This window comes from Gopherus evgoodei, chromosome 17 (genome assembly GCF_007399415.2).
Source record: "Gopherus evgoodei ecotype Sinaloan lineage chromosome 17, rGopEvg1_v1.p, whole genome shotgun sequence".
Classification (NCBI taxonomy): Eukaryota; Metazoa; Chordata; order Testudines; family Testudinidae; genus Gopherus; species Gopherus evgoodei.
Genome location: NC_044338.1, coordinates 11,195,756 through 11,216,072, shown reverse-complemented (window position 1 = coordinate 11,216,072; position 20,317 = coordinate 11,195,756). Strand labels below are relative to the sequence as shown.

Below are 20,317 nucleotides of genomic sequence, written 5' to 3'. Positions count from 1 at the left end.
ACTGTGTGGTCATTTGCACCAATGCAAAGTGGGTGTGTAAGATGTTACTAAGTCAGAATTCTCCACTCAGGTTTTATTTAACACATAAGTGGAATCACTTTAACTATGCCATATAGGGGCAGTACAACTCTCTTAGGGTATGTCTACATTGCAATCAGATGTGTGATTGTATACGCACACCTGAGCTAGCTTTGATATAGGTACCTTGGTAACAATAGCAGTGCAGCTGTGGCAGCACAGGTTAATCCCTCAAGTTGCATACCCAGTCAGGACTCACAAATTGTTTTATTTACTTATTATTATTGTTGTTATTTTTGTGTTATTTTCTGTGAAGTCTGGACCTTGGCGATACCTTGATCAAGAAATTTGGATATTGAAAAAAAAAATTGATTGCCCTGCATGGCTTCACTGCTGTTGTTAAGGAGCTACCTAGGTCAAAGCTAGCATGTCTACACATGCTGCATTCACACCTCCTGGTTGCAGTATGGACACAATTATATCAGTGTAAAGGTGCTTATAGCTTAGACTCATATGAAAAGGAGAATGAGCTAGTGGTATAAGGAACCTTTGTGCTAGTATAACTGAATCCACACTTGAGGTTGTACCAATATAGTTATTTCAGTAAAAATAAACGGCACCCCAACCAGTTATACTGGTACAAAACTGGGTGTAGACGAGGCCTCAGTTAAACAGTAGTAGAACCTAATTCTCATTTAAACTTAGGGTACGTCTACACTACTCGCCGGATTGGCAGTTGGTGATCAGTCTATTGGGGATCGATTTATCGCATCTAGTGTAGATGCGATAAAATCAATCCCTGATCACTCTGCCGTCGACTCTGGAACTCCACCGTGGCAAGAAGCAGAAGTGGAGTCGATGGGGGAGCAGCAGCGGTCAACTCACCGCCGTCCTCACGGCCAGGTTAATTGACCTAAGATACACCGACTTCAGCTACGCCATTCACATAGCTGAAGCTGCATATCTTAGGTCAAACCCTTCCCCCCCAGGTGTTACACCACTGTGGCAGTACAAAGTGGCCTTCCATTGGGAATAAACATACTCTACACCCACTTTAAAGCCCCAAGTTTAAATGAGAATCAGACTCTTTGTAGTCACCTTGGACAGGTGTCAAAATGATCACATAAGATGCAAGAGTGAAGAATCATTCCCAGCATCAAAGTGGAACTTAAACTCCACCCATTCAGGTAAACTGGAAGTAACACCATTGTAGTTAATGGAGGTACCTCTGGGTAAAGCAGGCGTGAAACGGGAGTAAGGTCAAAGCAATGATGATCAGATTGTTGTCCAAATTATTTTGGACACTTTGGACCCACTTCCTTACACCTGTGCACAGTTGGTATAAAATGCTACCAGATAATATTTCTCCCCCACTCATACTACTTGTTGTTGTTGTTTGTTTTTTAAAGGTGTGTTGACACAGAGGCCAAAATCCTCAGCTGGTATAAATTTACAGCAGTGGAGGATCTAGCCCCCAGGGCTTGATCCTGATCGCCCATACACGACTGTTATACTGCTGTAATTCCAGTGAGTTCAGCAATGTGACTGGTGATTGACAGTAGTATAACTGAGATCAGAATCAGGCCCACAAGGTACAAAGCAGTGCAGGGGGAGGTACAACTGGACATAATTCTTCCATTCAGTATGCACAATGAACACACAAGGTGCTGAACTTGAATCTCTTAAGGGAAGAATCTGTCCTATTTAGCATTCATTTCAGGTCTGTACTTGTTAGTCAATATTGTATGTCACATTACTTTCTGCTGGCCCACTGGATGGTCACTTAGGATTGGTTTCTCTGTACATCATCTTTAGTGGCAGAATTCTGATTTCTCCTCCCCCACATAACTAATTAGACTGTGAGCTTCCTTTGAAGAAATCTGTCCTTTGGAAACTAATTTTTGAATCCACAGCTCCAAAGACACTAACCTTCTCTATTTACTTCATAAATTAACACATACAGAGAAAAAAGCGAAATGAGAATTGTTCTTACTTTCTTGGAGCAAAATTCAGAGCACATCTCCACCGTCAAATTGGACTGTATCAAAGAGGCTGGAAAGGTGACTGTTAAATTTTCTGGAGCTCTAAAACATCCTCGATAGATAACATTCCTCCCTGCGGGGATATGAAATAGGTTTCTCTTGAGAAAACAGCATCCATAGTAGCCTGTCACTATCACAAAGGACAATATTCATTTTGAATCTTTAAAAAAAATTCTCCATATATATGTATTTTCAGAATACTTTAGAAATAAGCGAAATAGAGAGAGAGACTAGGAAAATGTATTGCAAGTCCTACTATACTGAAAGGAACACACCCCTTTAGCCCTGTACTAACTATTGAAAGTAGGGCTACAGAGAAGAATTTAAATTAAATTCCGCTGGTGGAGGGCATTGCTATTGTTTGCACGCCCCAGTTTTCTTTTGAAGATATTTTTCCCCTGAAAGGCTTAAAAGCCCTGATAAAAATCTACAGAACTTCCCACGATCTGCACCAGAAAAGAAATGGAATTTAAATGAGTTCAGAAGCCCCTTCAGGGACCCACCTTTCTGCACATTTGTTCAGTTACGAAGACGTCCCCCGCTTCCCATTCACGTGCATTCTTTTCAGATCAGAGGAGCTCACTGCAGCCTTCAAAATCTAAACTCAGCTTTTACAAGTCATTCAGGGAGACTGCACACTCTTTGCTGAAATCCTGAGGGCCAGATTCTGATCTCCATTGCACCAGTGTAAATGCTCAGTAACTAAAGAGGTCAGTAAAGTTACTCCAGATTTACCGATGAATAACTGAGATCTGAGTCTTGCTAGTACTTAGAGTGTAGTGTTCTGTCCCACTTACCATACAAGGACAAATGTCCCTTTGCAAAGTTGTCCTGGAAATATACTAGCCTAGTCATGCAATTGGCTTTCCTACTCTTTGAGAAGGTGAATGATGATGCTACAGAAAGTCATGATATTTTACGAACCCAGTTACATAACAACAGTACCTACTTTTACATCACTTTTAACCCTAGATCTCAAAGCACTTTACAACGGAGGCAAATATAATTCTTCCCATTTTACTGATGGGAAAACTGAGGCACAGGGAAATGAAACAACTTGCTCAAGCTTGAGTAACAAACCTGGGAATAAAATGCTGGTCTGCTGAGTCCTAGTCCAGTGCTCTATCAACTAGACAATAGTGCGGCTACCAAAAAAACATGGTAAATGGGCAAATATAGTTAATATTGGACTGAACTAATAGGAGATGTAGTTTGGGGCCATGACAAAATTACATGCATATGACTGTCTGGCAACATGGCCTAGATTTCAATTTCAGTTACGCCAGTGTGAATTCAGAGTAAATCCACAGATTTCCATGGAGTTGCTCCTCAGTGACAAAGGAGTATATGCAACTAGTATCGGGACCCTAAAATTTTACCTTTCTCAGTGGGAGGAAGAAATCAGAGATGCAATCACTGAGATGCAATTTTTAAGGTGATCTGTTTGTTTCTCAGTAGGGATCTGCAGAGGCCACACTGCCGGTATCATCTTACACTCACAAAATCTTTTGTTCATAAAATCATAGACCAGAAGGGATCATTCAACCATCTAATCTGACCTCCTGTATCGCACAGGCCAAATAATTTCACTCAGTTACCCTGTATTGAGCCCAATAACTTGTCTGACTAAAGCATCTCTTCCATAAGCATTCAGTCTTGATTTGAATCTATCACATCAGGGGATAATCACTCAAACTGTTTAAAGTGTGTTCCTTATTTCCAATGTGAATTTGTCTGGCTTTAACTTCCAGCCTTTTGTTCTTGATATGTCTTTCTCCATTAGATTAAACAGCCCTTTAGTACCCAGTATTATCTCACCAGGAGCTTATTTCTCTGTGGTAGCTTTACACCATAATCACCTCTTGATCTTATTTTTGATACGTTAAACTGTTGTGTTGGCATCTCAACAGCTTGATGATCTGCATATAGGGATCACCATTTAAAAGAATCATGTACCACTCAGCCACCTCCCTATTTTAAATACAAGAAAACATTATGCTAGCTCAGATACCAGTCTACAGTATGTGGTGCCAAATGCTGACCTTGCAATGGTAACCACTCCGTTTGCAGAACTGAATGATTATTTTTTTAATGCTGAGACTTTCAAAGTGACCTACAGGATTTGGATGCCTAACTACTGTTAGGTCTGGTCTATACTGGGAGGGGACCGATCTTAGATACGCAAATTCAGCTCTGAGGATAGCGTAGCTGAAGTCTACGTATCTTAGATCAACTTAGAATCACTTATTTTGCATCCTCGTGGTGTGGGATTGACGGCAGCCAGTCCCCCGTCAACTTTGCTTCCGCCTCTCGCCGAGCTAGAGTTCAGCAGTCGATGGGAGAGCGATCGGGGATCGATTTATCGTGTGTAGTCTAGATGCAATAAATCGATCCCCGATAGATCAATCACTACCTGCCGATCAGTGTAGATGTACCCTTATTAGAAATGAATGGGAAAATGGCATGTTCAGAGGGTACTGGCCAGCTATGAAATTCCCAGGCAAAAAGTATCTTTTTGTTTGTTTTTATTTCAGGATGGAAAAAAATATGCTCAGTTTGCCAAAAAAAAAAAAAAGTGGAGTCCAAGGTATAGTCAACAGGAATAAGAAAACAAGGAGAAAAAAAGTCAGGAGCAGGATACACACTAACGTGATAAGATTACAGGAGGCAAAGGGTCTAATGTATTCTATTCTACATAGATTTTCAGAACACTGTAGAGCACTAAGTGACTTGAGCAAGATCTGTCGTGTGGTTCATTCTGTCTCTCGTCCTCGCCCCAGGAGAACTGTACATGCAGTGGAGCTTTAGTGTTCATTTTTAAATGTCCACACTCAGGGGCGGCTCTAGACATTTTACAGTCCCAAGCACGGCGGCATGCAGAGGGGGGCGCTCTGCCGGTTGCCGGTCCCGCAGCTCTGGTGGACCTCCCACAGGCGTGCCTGCGAAGGGTCCGCTGGTCCCACGGCTCCACTGAAGCTGCAGGACCAGTGGACCCTCTGCAGGCATGCCGCCGAAGGCTGCCTGCCTGCTGCCCTCCCAGTGACTGGCAGAGCACCCCTTGCGGCATGCCGCCCCAAGCACGTGCTTGGCATGGTGGGCCTGGAGCTGCCCCTGTCCACACTTCTATGTTTATACACAAGAAGTTGGGTTGAAGAAATACACTTTGCACTTGGGGTGGAAAGTGTGGAGATTTGTGATGGTCCTCCATTTCTGTGGGAGTTCATTCCATGGCCTTGAATCAGCCCCTGAGACAGTCTGACTCCTGCACAGATGAGTGTACCTTATGGTAGATTTTGATCTCACACACATTTGTGCAGGGTCTAATATTAGAGTTCAGGGACGCTACTGCTGATCTACACCAACAAGAGAAGAGCTTCAGGTCCAGCATTTATGTGTGTGAGTGTCTTTAATTCCCCAACAGCAACATGTGTTCTCTTTGCTGTATTTAAAGACAAATCAAGTCCATATCCCTTGCTAGATCTCTCTATACATACACATGCATCTTCCCCCATCCAGGCCAGGTCTTCACTTCAGTTTCATAAGCACCCCATTTGTCCCAAGACAAAAGTGAATATTTTCCAAGCAATTCATAATGAACTGGGCCATGTAACCCTGCTCCACAGCTTTGACAATTTACAGTTGTGCTGTCTGAGAGGGGTTGGGACTAATGTTTCCTAGAAGTAATTTATTTTATTCCAGTAAGGAAGCTGCATCTGTGTGCCATGGCTTTTGATATGCTCTGCTTGGTTAGATAGGGTACCAGTGCTCAGTGGATGACGATCTTATCATGTGATCTGAACATACCATCACTGTCACATTGCCAGCTTTCAGTCCTGTATAGCATGGCACTGCTGAGAATCATACATAGATAAATGTGGGGTAGAAGGGAATGGGGGGGGGTAGGAGGGAGATGGCAAAGATATAGGGAGAACATCAGCGAAAAAAAGACCAAGATAAGAAAACGACAGAGGTAAAGACAGGAACTGCTGGAATTCCATAATTTCCCTCCCCAGACCCCCCCAAAAAGGTCCAATTCAAAGTACCAGCTCAAGATGAACTATTTCTCCATCTACTGCAGCAGTATAATTCTTTACTAGGTATATTAGAAGAGCATGCAGAGGCCTCATTGTGCTAAGAATTGTACAAATGAGAGGACATGGTGGTTGCCCCAGAGCTGTCCCTCTATGAGAGCATGCCAATATGCGTCACACCAGCTGATTATAAAGAACTGCCATCTTACGTGCCTGTATGTTATAAGGCTAGAACTGGGCAAACCTATTAAGGCTTACTAGCTTAGATAGGGACAATTGGAATGTTCACGTTGATCTGAAACTTATCTGATTTGTGCCACACATTTTGATGTGTCTCTTCCAACTCTTCCCTGTTCCTTCTTCCTATCCTCCTGCTCCTTTCCACCATCTGAAACAACCAGAAGCTCCCCCGTCCCCATCCCATCCTTCTCTTCCATGCCCCCCCACCAATCCTCTCCTCTATCTCCAGTAGGTCCCTTTGATATTCTAGCTCTTTTTGCATGGCCCCAAACAGAACCCCTAACCAAGAACACTTCCCTAGTCCTGCACTAGCTTCCATCCCCCAACCTTTGGTGACATCATAGCTGGAAGGTGTGGCAGTGAAGGGGAATGAGGCTGTCAAAACTGCAACTCTCTCACTTGCCCTCTCTCTCCTCTCTGTTCAAATCTGTTCGGGGCCAGATCTTCAGCTGGTGAATAGCAACCAAGATCTGCTGAGATCTGGCTCCAAATGTTTCCTTGAATCAGACTGTTAAAAATAACACAGCACCCCCCCCCAAAGAAAGAAAACCGCATAGAAGATTCCCAGCTGTCCATGATGCTCTTGAAAGACTAATTGCTTCCTACAGTAATATTTGATTCATGAAAGAAAAGTTTTATGAACCTATGGCAAATCCTATCAAATCTGATCTGGACCAGAGCTCCAGCAGCCTACACCTACATTCTCAAGGGAGCGGAGAGCAGCAGGCTCTGTGCACAGCCAACAGATAATAATTTAAGCATATTGCATTGTTTTTAGTCTTCCTGATTTGCAAGGGAGAAATCTATAAATAGAATGCCCCTATGTAAATGATGGGCTCTATTGTGTTTAACTGTAGCTGCAGAGTGGTAACATGGCCAAGGTATATTGCCCAAGCCGGGGCTATTGTTTACCACTTGTTCTGTATGTATCTTATGCATCTCCCATTGTGCCCAATCTACAGAGGATGTGAGTCTGTTACAGCTCTCAGCTAGAGGAATAGAGCTTTATTGGTTTTTGCTCTGGAGGGCCCTGATTCAGTCAAGATGGCAGTTGTTGCACTACCTGATCCCAGGAGGCCTTGCAAAGGAGCACAAGGGTTGGATGGAAGCCCCTTCAAGCTTCCCTCACCCCCCAGCCTGATATGTACTCTGTTTTTATATAAGACCCATGCAAAAGGCATTCACATCTATTGTTCTGAAGGCCTTGCCCCAGACAATGAGTGGGAAGAAGAGTGGTGATCCCAAACCACAGAGAGCCTCACTTGTTTGTGCTCATTCTTTTGATTGGTTAATGAATTCTGAGACTCAGCTTGTAACTTAGAGTCATAGAGTTTAAGGCCAGAAGGGACCACTAGATCATGATCTCCCGCATATTGCAGGCCACCAGCACCACACCTCAGACAAATCCCATCAACTAAAATGAGATCAGAACATTACAGCCAGCAGAAGACTAAACTATTAGGTACCACAGGCAGAGAATAGGAGGAACTGAGCTGCATCAGTATTTGACAGGGAAATGATTAGGTGAGATACATCCGGAAACTCCTGGCAAGTGGCCCACACCCCTACTGCAGAGGAAGGCAAACTTCCCCCAAGATCACTGCCAATATGACCTGGGGGAAAATTCCTTCATGACCCCTCAGATTCCTTCCTGATCCCTGTGCACACCGTGAGTAATACCTTACTCTTTGAACAGTCCCACTGATGTCAGCAAGACTATTGGGCAAGTAAGATACTAATCGAGGTAAATAAGGATAGCAGAATATAGCCCTGGAAGCTCTGTAGAATGAAGGGATCTATTGAAATGGCGATCAACTAGACCCTGAGCTTGTGAGCAAGAACCATTAGAGAGAGACTGCTCAGCGCGGCTTCAGAGCCCTGGCCCATGCCTTCCAGCATCCCAGCTTAGGCTCTACAGTCTGATCTCTGAACACCCAGAGCATCATGCCAGTACCTCCATTTTCACCAAACATCCTCACAAAGACAGGAGCCATGATCACTTCATGGATTGCAGCTGCACTGCAGGACAGAGACTCTCCTTTCTAAATGGCACAAAGAGGCCAGGATGTGGTTCTAACCTCACAGATAGGAATTCCTCCAGCATAAGGGGCGTATGATTATCATACTATAATATTCATCTAAGTGCAGAGGGTCAGCAGATGGCCTATGTCTCCCTTAAATCACACTAGCCTTATTCTGAGGCTTTAAGGGATGCATAGACTTCTGCAAATAAGTGAATTTCACTGGCACTGACTACTTATAAATGCTGATAATATCCCACTGAAGTGATCCCCAGCTGGCCATCAGAAAGAAAAGTCAACATTGAAAAGAAGTGGATTCTAGTAATGTATTTTTTTACTGAAAGAAGGAACAGACCAACTTTCCTGCTGCCTTTCTCAATGGGGAGTGGATCAGTCTTGCAATTAATCAGTAACTAGTTTATTATTTTCCTTTGAGTTTAAAACATCTAAGTTTAGCTACCTTGGTTTGACAGTGTTGGTGCAAATATTTCTCTTGATAATGATTAACTTCCACCCAGTGGACAAATTCACATTTGCATAATTCTTTTTAATTCTAAATCAGAATAAAATGTTGGAAATGTGAAATTTTCAGTGGTATGAACCAAAATGGAATTTTTTTAAAACTTCCAGGCTGGCAAACTGGTGCCCTCGGAGTCAGCTGTGCTGCTTGGGAGCTGGGCAACCTAGAGAGCCTTGGGGTACGTCTACATTGCACACTAAGCCCAGGATCTGACTCAGCTTTGATCCCAAATCCCCCTTCCATCCACATATACATCAGTCTTACTTGGGTCAGCAAGCACTGAAGACCCAGGTCCTAGGATCCTGCTAGGGAGGAGAATCAGAGCCCAAGTCCTGCTATGACTCAGGTCCAAGCCCCAGTCATTTTGCAGTGTGGACACAGCTCAAGTGGCACATCCGAGTCATGGACACATAAGCGTGGCTGTAAGACCCAGGTCCAGCAATTTTAAACCCAAGTTTACACTATGGTGTGGATGCTCAAGTGACATCCACAAGCTCAGGTCTCCACACCCTGGCTCAGTGTGCAGCGGACACATACCTTTGGAGCCCATCAGCTGGGCTTCTAGGGTCAGTTGGCCCACAGAGGCTAGGAATCCAAAAATCCATCGGGTTGGCTGCTGGGATCCTGGAACCTCAGCATTGCAGCTGTCCACTCAGGGCTGATTTGCAGGCTGTGAGAAACTAAGGCTGGCCTGCCTGCCTGGTTTCCATGGAAAGTTTGGATACAATAGACACATTCCTGTGTTTTGATTCTGTCAACCAGCATTATCTGATGAGAAAACTGTTCCACTGGAAAATTTGGACCTGCTCTACCACTGACCCTTTGGGCCAGGTTAGAGGCAAAATTAGTGGGAAAGCAGGCAGAAGCAGCAATTGCATACACCGTATCTGCTTTGTGGATTATATTCCATAGGTCACTTCATTCTACATAGCTTCCAGGGATATTCTGCTATCCCTATTTACCTTGATTAGTATGTTACTTGGCCAGTAGTCTTGCTGATTTCAATGGGACCATTCAAAGAATAACATCTTAATCAAGGTGAGCAAAGGTGTCACAATCTGGCTCTTACACACACACACACACACACACACACACACACACACACACACACACACACACACCCCTTCAGAATTAAACAGTGATACAAATCCTGGGAAACTTGCCAATGTACATGTCAGCCTGACATTAGCAATTTAGGTCTATGTACCTGTGATCTATAATTAATGTGTAGCAGTCGGCATTATTGTACGAATCTTGACTCTTCTTTCATACGCTGATGTAACCTAAGGTCTTTGTTGTTTTGTTCTCAGCAAATAGTAACGTTAAAAAATCAGAAGGTTTGTAAAAGTAAAGACTGCTCAGCTGCTTAGATATTTATGTGGTTTGTGTTGGTCTGAAGGTTTATCTATTTAGTCTCCCATGATAAGTCCTAATTGAATGGCAAACAAGAACTGGCAAAACTCAGAATTAGGCACAATTTCCCACAAACCCCAGCTATTAGTAGAACAGGTGTCCTGTAGGAACTAGCAAATATTTGTGTCATATCATTACCAGCTCTCATCTAGAAGAGACAGAGGCATATTCCTCTACCACTGGAAACAGAAAGTATTGATTTTGTTTAAAAGAAAGTTTGGGGCAAGAATGGTACATACATTCTCTTTAGCAAATGACAGAAGAAATAGGTTTCCTAAATGTCTAATACATGTGCATTTTGCCCTGTAATAATGAATGCAAGATAGATTTTTTTTTTTGCAGATGAACTCTTGTTGAGGTGACAGTCGTAATGTTCTATATTTTATTGGTTCCCATGGTTACTCAAACTCTTTATGTAGCAACTCTGATGCAACTGAGTCAGATGCTTCACAATTCCTCCTAAATAAGGAGTTGAATGACCATCCAAGCTGAGCTGGATACTTGTCCCAGCCATAAGTGGACCTCATGGTCCAGCTTCTCAAAGTCTTTGGCATCTCACTCTTATTGAAATCAATGAGAATTAGTTGCCTAAGTAACTTTGCAGATATGGGCTCATGCCCTTAGAAGCATCTTTGCAATGTCAGCTGTCACTTCCCGTGTTTAAAACCCCAGTGAAGGATTCTCTGGAGCAGGATGGGAAGGTGGAATGATATTTTTTCCCCCACTGATGACTGAAGCTCCCTGTTTGCGTGATGAACCTTACTCAGGACAGTATGCTGAATGCCCTGTCCCTGTTGGGAGAAAATACTCATCAAATAGCTTTACATTACTTACGTCGTTTGGCCCCTGCCCGCAGCTCCTCCACCCTGTAGACAGACAGCCTATTCACCCCACCACAGATGGAACCTTTCTCTCCTTTACATTCATTGTTGCACTCTTCTTGCTTTGCAATAGTTGCTGGGAGCTTGTTCCCACAGTAACATTCTGCACCATACTCTAAGCCAGCGTAGGTATAAGCCCTGTAGGAAGAAAACAATACCTTGAATACAGCTGGACTCTTTCATTCCAAAGTTTCTCTGTGCAGTTGGCAAACCTGGGAAACTTCTATACACAATGCCCCTGACCACCACAAGAAATGTAGCCAACTCTGGGCAGCAAGGCAGCAACTGTTAAAAAGGTGAATAACAACACGGCACAACAGTGATTGGCAAGAAGTGCAGAATAACATATCCAGTTGAAAGCAAACAGGGAATTTTGTTAGTCGGAATATAAAGATCCCCATGGCAGTTTTCCCAATGCACTCAGATTTAATACCCATGCTTTTGAAAGAAGTGCTAAGGAAATATTAATAGTGATATTTTCCCAGGACTTTATTTTCATGTCTTATCCAAATGACAGCCCAACAGCACAGTGCTCTGAAGACTATGCTGGGTACTGGTTCAGTAGTGTCTCCTGTGGAATCACAGCACCATTTATTGAAAAAGAGTGTTTGTTGGAGGTTTCTGATCCAAGTACTGCTCAGGCCTGAGCCTGTTTAGAATGTCAGATGTGATGGCATTGCAGTGCAAGGGCAGATGGGTCCTGGTCCAAGCAAAATATTTCAGCTCTTTTTTGTAAAGTATTTGACCATTTAGAGCAGCACAGAAGAAAAGTCCATTTTGAAGCTATCTTGACTAGCCTTTAAAAGGAGCCAATTTTGATCCAGTTAAGGAACTTTCAAATGGTCAAAATAAAGAAGCGGCTATTACTTCAATTTTAGATTAAATGCTTCCTTTTCTCCTTCAAGGTATAAAAGTGTGCTTCAGTGAACAGTTACTATATAAAATAAGAAAACCCAAAAATAAGTATGAAAGGGCAATCCGCTCTGATTGTGGAGGTGTCTGTTAAAAATTTTAACATATGGCTTGGTGTAAGGAAGTTAACATTTGCATGGATGTAGTTTAACTGTCAGTACAAAATGATGGCATACAAATAGAAAGCCTTTCTCTCTTAATGTGAACTCTCTCTCTCCTCTCTGAGTTTCTTGCCCACACCAAGACAACACACACACACACACACACACACACACACACACACACACAGAGCTGTGAGAACACAGGGTGAGATTTGGAGCTATGCTGATTAACATCAGCTGAGGGTCTGGCTCATTATTCTTAAATATATTTCAAACAAGAATCAACAAACTGCTTGTAAAGGGATTCCCATTTACGTTTCTTTTTGGTGGGGTAAGAGTTAATGGCTAATTCCCTATTGCTGTTCAAGCAGAGCTGTATTACTACTTTCAGTATTATTTATTGTATCTGCCTCTTCACCTCCTCTCCAGTCTGAATGTAACCTAATGTCATTTAATACTTGTAATCACAATCATCGTTACTAAAAATTAATATTAAACAAGCTTTGAAGAAGGATGGTTCTGTGGTTGACACACTGGACTGGGACTCAGGGGATCTGGGTTCAGTTCCCAACACATTGTCTCTAGGGCTTCAGGCAAGTCATTTAATCTCCCTGTGCCTCAATTCTCCATCTGTAAAATGGGGGTAATAACCATTCCTTTCCATGTGTCCTGAGTCCAATATGAGCACCTGCTCTGGAGTATAATTCCTCTGTGCACCAAGTTAAATCCTGAGCAAGATCAACCCTTCCAATACTTCAAGCTGTTCTGAATCATAAAGTCTCGCCAGTTTTCATAAGGGGACTCTGCTAGGCCCTGCTAACCTGAAGCACTACAGCTAGAGGAATTAGCATATCCCAAGAGCGAGTCTCTCATGGTTACACAGTGATTTTAAGCATTGCCCTGAACAATGGGTAGCACGTAAGGGTGCTACTGGGATGATGTAGCTGAGGAAGAAGTGTGCCTGAGACACACCTCTGAGTCTCCATTCTTCTTCTGCTTCCTCTTGCCCCTGGGAGCAGAGAGACTGGTGGAGAAATGCAGGCCTATATCTGTCATCAGTTCTTACCACTGATTCACATGCTGGCTCAGCTAATCTGGCCAGTGAGCCTGGGGACAGAGCCAACATTCTGACCGGTTCTTACCCCCTTCTTATTCCCCATGTGCAAGCGTGTAGGTCACGTTACAGTTTAGACCACAAATTGGGCCAGCGAACATTTCCTGCACTCTCTGTTCATTTCCATGTAGCTAAGCAGTAATTCCAGGGAAGGACCCTGACCCCAAATGGCTTTGCTTCTGTGGTTAGGCAGGGGTGAAAGAGTCCCCTTCTTGCAGTGTTGCCAAGCAACCTTATGTTTGGAGGCATGAGGTAACACTGTTTTCAAAACGGTTTGTCTTCTCTTTAATATATGCACGTTCTTCTGCATCGTGAACTCAGTTCTAAATTCCCTTTGTTATCAGAGAACAGTGAAAAGTGCAGTGAAAAATCTCTCTTTACCTCTCAGCACAAGCTTCTTGACAATGAGATACTGTCATTTTTCTTAAGTCATAAAACACGGCTCCCTTCAATGTCTTCTCCCTGGAATCATCACTGAAGCATCCAACGTAAGTGCCTAAAGTACATGAAATAGCACAATAGTTAGAGATAATCTTACATCCTGGAACATTCAACTGCAAATTCAAGGGCCTTAATTATACATGGCACTTTGCTATTTGCTCAGGGTGTAGCAATATGTTGGTAGCCTGGGCTGATACATAGGCTAGTCGTGTTGACATTCAACTCTCTAAGAAATCTTTCTGTTATTAGGGGGTGAAGTTGAGGGTGAGGATAAGAGGGGGCAAAGTAAGGATGAGGCCCACCACAGAAAGGCAAGAGGATAGCTGTGAATGCTGGTGGGGGTTATATCTGGTAGGGTATGTGGGGAGTGGATAGGTGAGGGAAATATAGGGGAAAAGGAAACTTATCCACATAAGTTATTTTAAAATATAAGATCCTTATGTTTTCCTAGATCCTTGCACACTCATTACTCTCTTCTGTAGTTCCTTCTGTCCATCACGCATGGCAACAGAGCCTCCGTCCACCTATTGTGGCCCCACCCTGGTCACCATCCCTGATCCACCATTCTAGGTCATCCTGTCTTGAGTCCTCACCACACCTCCACATCTTCTGTCCTCTGCCCCGTCTAAGTTCCCAGTACCCTACATCCTCTTCCATGCTGCATCCCTCCTGGGGCCAGGCCAGGGCCAAGTTAAGCCCCCAGCGTGAGTTATGGCAGCATTTAACCTGCACCTGGCTGTGACAGCCCCCACCAGCCAGAAGCTACTGTAGCAGTCACCAAGTGCAACAGCACTTCAGCCATGCCCTTCTTTCTATAGCTAGCTCACCTATTTAGGGCAATAGTGTTGACCATACTGGCCCTTATGCCACCCTGGGATTCCCCTTAGCCAGCTAAGATAGCTCTGAAGTAGCTTTGGGCCGGCAGACCTGCTCAGAGCAGCTGCAGCAATTGGTCACGATATGGTGCATGTTAAGTCAACACAATGAGTTAGGAAAAATGTTCAGAGTGAAGGGAAAGTATATTTTTACAAATACCATGACTTGGAAAAACCTTTGGGATTATTCAAAGACTTCCCTGAAAAGCTCTACCCTGGAATGAAATGAGGTGTGAGAAGTTTCAGGAAGCTGGTTGTTTTTGAAATAGGTAGGGCTGTATTGAAAACTGAGTCTGCAGTGGAAGGGTAACTTTAGCCTTAGCTATGGAGCGCTCTGTCTGTCTATCCTATTGAACCTCACCGCCTCTCCCATCTCTATTATTGAGACCTCTGAAATACACCTGGCTTTACTCAGAGTTTGAAAGCAAAATATTTCAGCCTGCCTCCTATATTAAACATCTTGTGTTTTTTATTTCAATAACAGACTACATGAAAAACTTGTGTAGCCTGTGATATACTTGAAAGAATTCCCCACCAGAAGAAATATGGAGATGCTTTATAATGTACAGTGGAGTGATTCAGCATATGGAGTAATTTGGTATAAAGGATGAGAGGAAATTTGATTCTGGAATTTGATTCCTATTAAATAGGAATATTAGAGGATGCAAGTATCATGTGATCCATAGACAGGAAGGGAAAATAAGATTAGGATTGATAAAAACCGTACTGAAGAGTAATAAATCAAACGACAAGGGGGAAAAAAGCTGCTCCACATTCTAATGGAGAATTCAGAGCAGATAAAATAAATCCAACATTTCAATGGCACAAACAGCACAGTAGTTTCAAAGAACTGCACATTGGTAATTTGCAAACATGCAAGTAGAAAATTCGCAAACACCCACAAAAAGCTGTTAATGAAATGTGAGTTATGCACCTGGAATAAGAATTTTTTATATTTCAGTGAGGCCTTTTGATTTCAGGGGCTTGATTCCACCCAGTTGCCACTGAAAATGTAACATGGGTTCTTGTCAAACTCAGAGATAGCATAAGAGAATCTAAGTTAATGTAAATTATACCTGGTTCTAGCCCCATGAGTAATTTCCATCACTGTAGACTCCTATAATTCTCTTATCTACTTATCAATATCTGCCTTAATCTTTGTCATCAATCAGACCACATGACCTTAGAATGCAATGGTGTTTCAGTGATAATGTCTGTCAAATAGTGAATAACATGTAATAGGATGATTATTTCTGATGAAGCCATATGAGCTCTTATAAAACATCCCAGAAATATGCACTATTATTAGCTGGAAATATCTTCTACTGCACCGCATCACACCATGTATTATTATTTGTATTAGAAGTAATACTTGGGAGACACATTGTGCGTGGTGCTGTACAAATACCTGGAAGAGACATTCTCTGCCCTGAAGAGCTTAGAATCCTAATAGACAAGAAAGTTAAGGATGATGGGGGGAAACAGAGGTGAAACGATTGCCCAAAGTCACGCAGCAAATCAGTTGGCAAAGCTGTAAATTACAGCTGTGTGAATAACTGATTTTTCAGTTACTTGTCAATTCCACAAAAATGGAGGGTGAGGGGGACATTGTTGAGTTGACCCAGATCTGAAATGTTTCAAAATTTCTGTCAAATTGGGAAGGAAAAAAAGTTTTGAGTCAAACAGAATGTTTTGTTTTGATTTTGAGCTCTTCAAAAAAAACTTTTAAAAATAAAACAAACTTGGAAACAATAAAATAAAAATAAATAATGAATAAAAAAATGAATGCACATTTTGTTTTGAAAATGTCAGAACAAAATGTTTTGATTTTGCAGAGGAAATTATTGGGGGTGGAGTTTTGACATAAATAATTATACGTGTTCTATATGAATCTATGTATTTTTGCCAAAACTAAAACAAGTTTGGCCAAAAATGTGCTGACTCCTTTTGGGAACAGAACCACATCTAGCATCCTACACACAACAAGACACTGCCTTCCCCTTTTAAATCAAAAATTTTTCCAGCCCTATCAAAGTGTAGACTGTATCCTTTGAGACTGTATCTTGTAAGAGATGACAGATGCTGTGATGATCTTAGTAGGAAAGCAGTCCTTTTGCTGGTTCTCTGCACCAGGATAAAATTGCTCCCTCAGAAAATTATTTTTTTTAAATGATCCAGGTGTATTGTATTGACAGTAATTTCACACCAAGGTGTCTTTACAATCTAAATGGCCAACTCTTGCTCAAGAAACTCAGACTGGGATTTTAAAGGTGCTTAAGTGAGTTTGGCCCATATCTCAGCAGGCACTCCGACCCAGATCTGGGTGTTAGGCCCATCCTTTTGAGGATCTTGTCCGGGTGCCTTATTTCCTTAGGGTAAAAATTTTCAAAGGGTCTAAAGGCCAGATTTTTAAAGGTATTTAGATGCCTGAAAGATGCAGCTAAGTGCCTAGCATGACTTTCAAAAGGCACTTAAGTAGGTCATGTGCCTAAATCCCATTGATTTATAACTGATAACTCCCACAGCCTAGTCTTCCTTTGAAAATCCTTCTATTACCTGAGAATCTCGCTCTTTCAGGACCAAAATAGCTTTGAAAATCTGGCCCTAAGTCACTTTTGAAAATGGGATTTAAGTGCTTTGAAAATTTACCCTTATGATCCTTTGTAAATCTTGGCCTTGTTGAACTATGAGTTCTTCAAATTATTACATTAAAATACATTAATGTTGAAAATATCCATAAACGTAGTTAATGCCGATGCCAGTACCAGCCATTATCTAGTTCCTTGCTGATGTATAATTGCTAACTGAAAAGGAGCCAAGAGATTATTTATTGCTGCATCCTCACTGGATTGTGCACATTTGAATATGCATCATCTGAATATTCAAATGACATGAAGTGACAATATTAATAACAGCATTGTTTAACAAGCCTTTGGAAATGACTATCAATTAAACTTTCCTGTATAGAGTGTGCTGTTTTTTCCCCTCTCCTAGTAAACTTACTCACTCTTTATTTCATCATGGATCCCTTCCAAGATATAATGAAATACTTAGTGATATAATGCCTGCTGAAGTTTCAACCTCACACGGTGATTTCCTTTCAATAAAATGTCACAATCGCCTTAGAGCGGCTGTTTTATTTGTATATACCTCCATTCTCGGCTTCATACTTATAGCATGTGGGCTCACTCATATGTTTAGCTGGTGTGTCCACTCCACAACTGTTCAAGCATAGCATTTGGATAGTTAGTAAGTCAAATGCTTGTTGAGCGTAGGTGGCAAACCTAGATACTTATGTTTTTGGTACTTCCTTGGCCTCTGTTTCCATAGTATTTCAGCACCTCACAATCTTTAATGTATTTATCCTCACAGTACCCCTCTGTTTTCCCAATCTGTAAAATGGGGATCTGAGGCACTACGTAGCTTGCTGAAGGTCACGCAGGAAGTCTATGGTGGAGCAGGGAAATAAACTGGTATCTCCCAACTACCAAGCTAGCACTCTGCATTCTAGGCCACCCTTTCTCAGGTCTCCAGTCAGTCTCACCCTCTCTTCACATGCACCAGACCTAATCAGCAACAGCTAAATTGAAGTGAAAAGAGCTAGAACAGCGTACAGCTGTCATGAGCGAGAGGAGAATCAGAGCTACCATCTTGATAGTTTCTTCTGCTGTCCAGACTTTAAGTCATGGGACATGTGGGCAATTATCAAAGCCAGCAAACCAGTTTATTTCAGCGGGCACCTTGAAACCCATCAGAAACTATATGGGTGTAAAAATGTGCAGCATGAAAGTACAGATCCTAGGGAATCTGGATGAAGTGAACATAATGTGAACCTGTTTCATGAAGGTCTCTTCCCCTCCCCTCAAATATCATCACACATGATACAACAAACCTGTCAAGCCCATGCACTGGATGTGCCTTTGCCTTGCTAAATCACCAGTCATCTATTGGGTGAGCAAAAGCAGGGTGTGTACTGTCTTCACGATCAAAAAAGAGACACTTTGAACTTGTTAAATACTAACCTCCCAGGTGACTCATCTGGTTCTTACAAACAATCGTCCTTTGGACAGAAGTACTTAAAGTATGTGGGAACCAATGTTAGGGAAGAATTATTAGTTGAAAAAAATTGATTCATTCCTAAGTGTTCGTTCTCAGGTCAGTCACAAGTTTGAGTCAACCACAAGATGTGTAAGGAACAGCTTGACTTTGGGTTTCTGCTAGTCTAGGAGGTTTCTGTTAGTCTGAAGCCCACAGTCTACAGACACAGTGCAGTCTGCTGAATCTCACTTAGGCTGGTCTACACTACCACAGTAAATCGATCTAACTTATGCAACTTCAGTTACGTGAATAACGTAACTGAAGTTGACGTAGTTAGAGCCACTTACCCTGATGGCTACACTGTGCTGCTGTGTTGATGAGAGAGCGTCTCCTGTCAACTTCCTTTATGCTTCTTGGAGAGGTGGAGTACACAAATCAATGAGAGAGTGCTCTTCCATCAATTTAGCGTGTCTTCACCAGACCTGCTAAATCGACACTTGGTGCATTGGTAGCAGCAGTGCCAATTAACTGGTAAGTGTAGACATGCCCTTAGACTCCACCATATTTAAATTGCATAAACTCTTATGATCTTTGCCACCCAAACCAGTTAACTGTGAAGTTTTACTCCATAAAGCCCTGAGCACTGTTTGAATCTGGTTCTCTGTCAACCTGAGAATTCTATCTGCAATACTTCAATCCATCTATTGTGCACCATTAATCCTAACTTCTTGTCTCAGTTTCCAAAAATGTCCACATTGGGTGCAACCAGTTGGTATCTTTTTGTGGGGAATTTCAGACAATATTATTTCTTTTGATTATATGCTCTTCATATTCTTGTTGATGTTGGTAATGTGGCATCTAGTTATTCAGAGTCCCTTTCCTCTAGGTCTTTATTAGCCAGGGAACATGCCAGAAGACCACAGACTTTTCCAGTTAAGTCTAGAGACAGTGAAGTTTAGATGGGATCATTAGTGACTTGCATATCTGTTCCAGTGTAATGTTGTTGTGGCAGCCTTTGCCACTATTTCCACATACTTGTGCAAGACTCTGCTCCCTGTCCATGGGTGCTGAAAACTCGCATGCACTTTTACAGTGTCCTAGTGGACTTGCTATAGATGACTACAGTGAGCTCAACATATAATGGTACATATAATGGCTTGCTCTTTTCTTCATCCTGTAGGGACCTGGCACCCGTCATTCAAATCCTTCTGATTATTGTAATTCCTTGATAGTGGGGCTTTTGAGCTTTCAGCTTGTTTGGAAGGAAGCAGCATGTTTGTTCATATTACTCCTGCCCTACAGCTGTTTAAGGCTGACTGTCTTTAATGCAGCTGACTGAATCCATCTTATCCTGTTCTTTTGTAGAGGTCTTGGCTATATTAGAGTCAACTCTCACCGAAATCAGTGGGAGTCTATCCATGTACTCTAATAGGTTCTTCAGGTCAGGTTTTCAAAAATATTTAGGCACCAAAAGATGCAGACGGGCAACTAATGGGATTGTCAAAATTGCCTCAGAAGGTTAGAGCCCAACTCCCTTTGAAACTAGTGGGGGTTAGGTGCCTAACTTGCTACAGAAACTTTTGACAATTCTACTTTGGGCAGGTGACCATCTCTGCTGTGGTGGACCATAATGCATGAAACTTATTCTCTCTAATAATCCACCCTTGTCT

At 42.3% G+C, this 20,317-nt stretch overlaps 1 protein-coding gene across 1 annotated transcript in view; it reads right to left on the bottom strand.

Moving 5' to 3' along the window:
• Positions 1–20,317, bottom strand: part of WSCD1 (WSC domain containing 1) — a 55,459-nt gene that overhangs the window by 19,363 nt on the left and 15,779 nt on the right. The window contains 3 exon segments of the mRNA XM_030536985.1: positions 2,012–2,133; positions 11,120–11,304; positions 13,675–13,791. Of these exon segments, the coding sequence (XP_030392845.1) occupies positions 2,012–2,133; positions 11,120–11,304; positions 13,675–13,791 (424 nt within the window).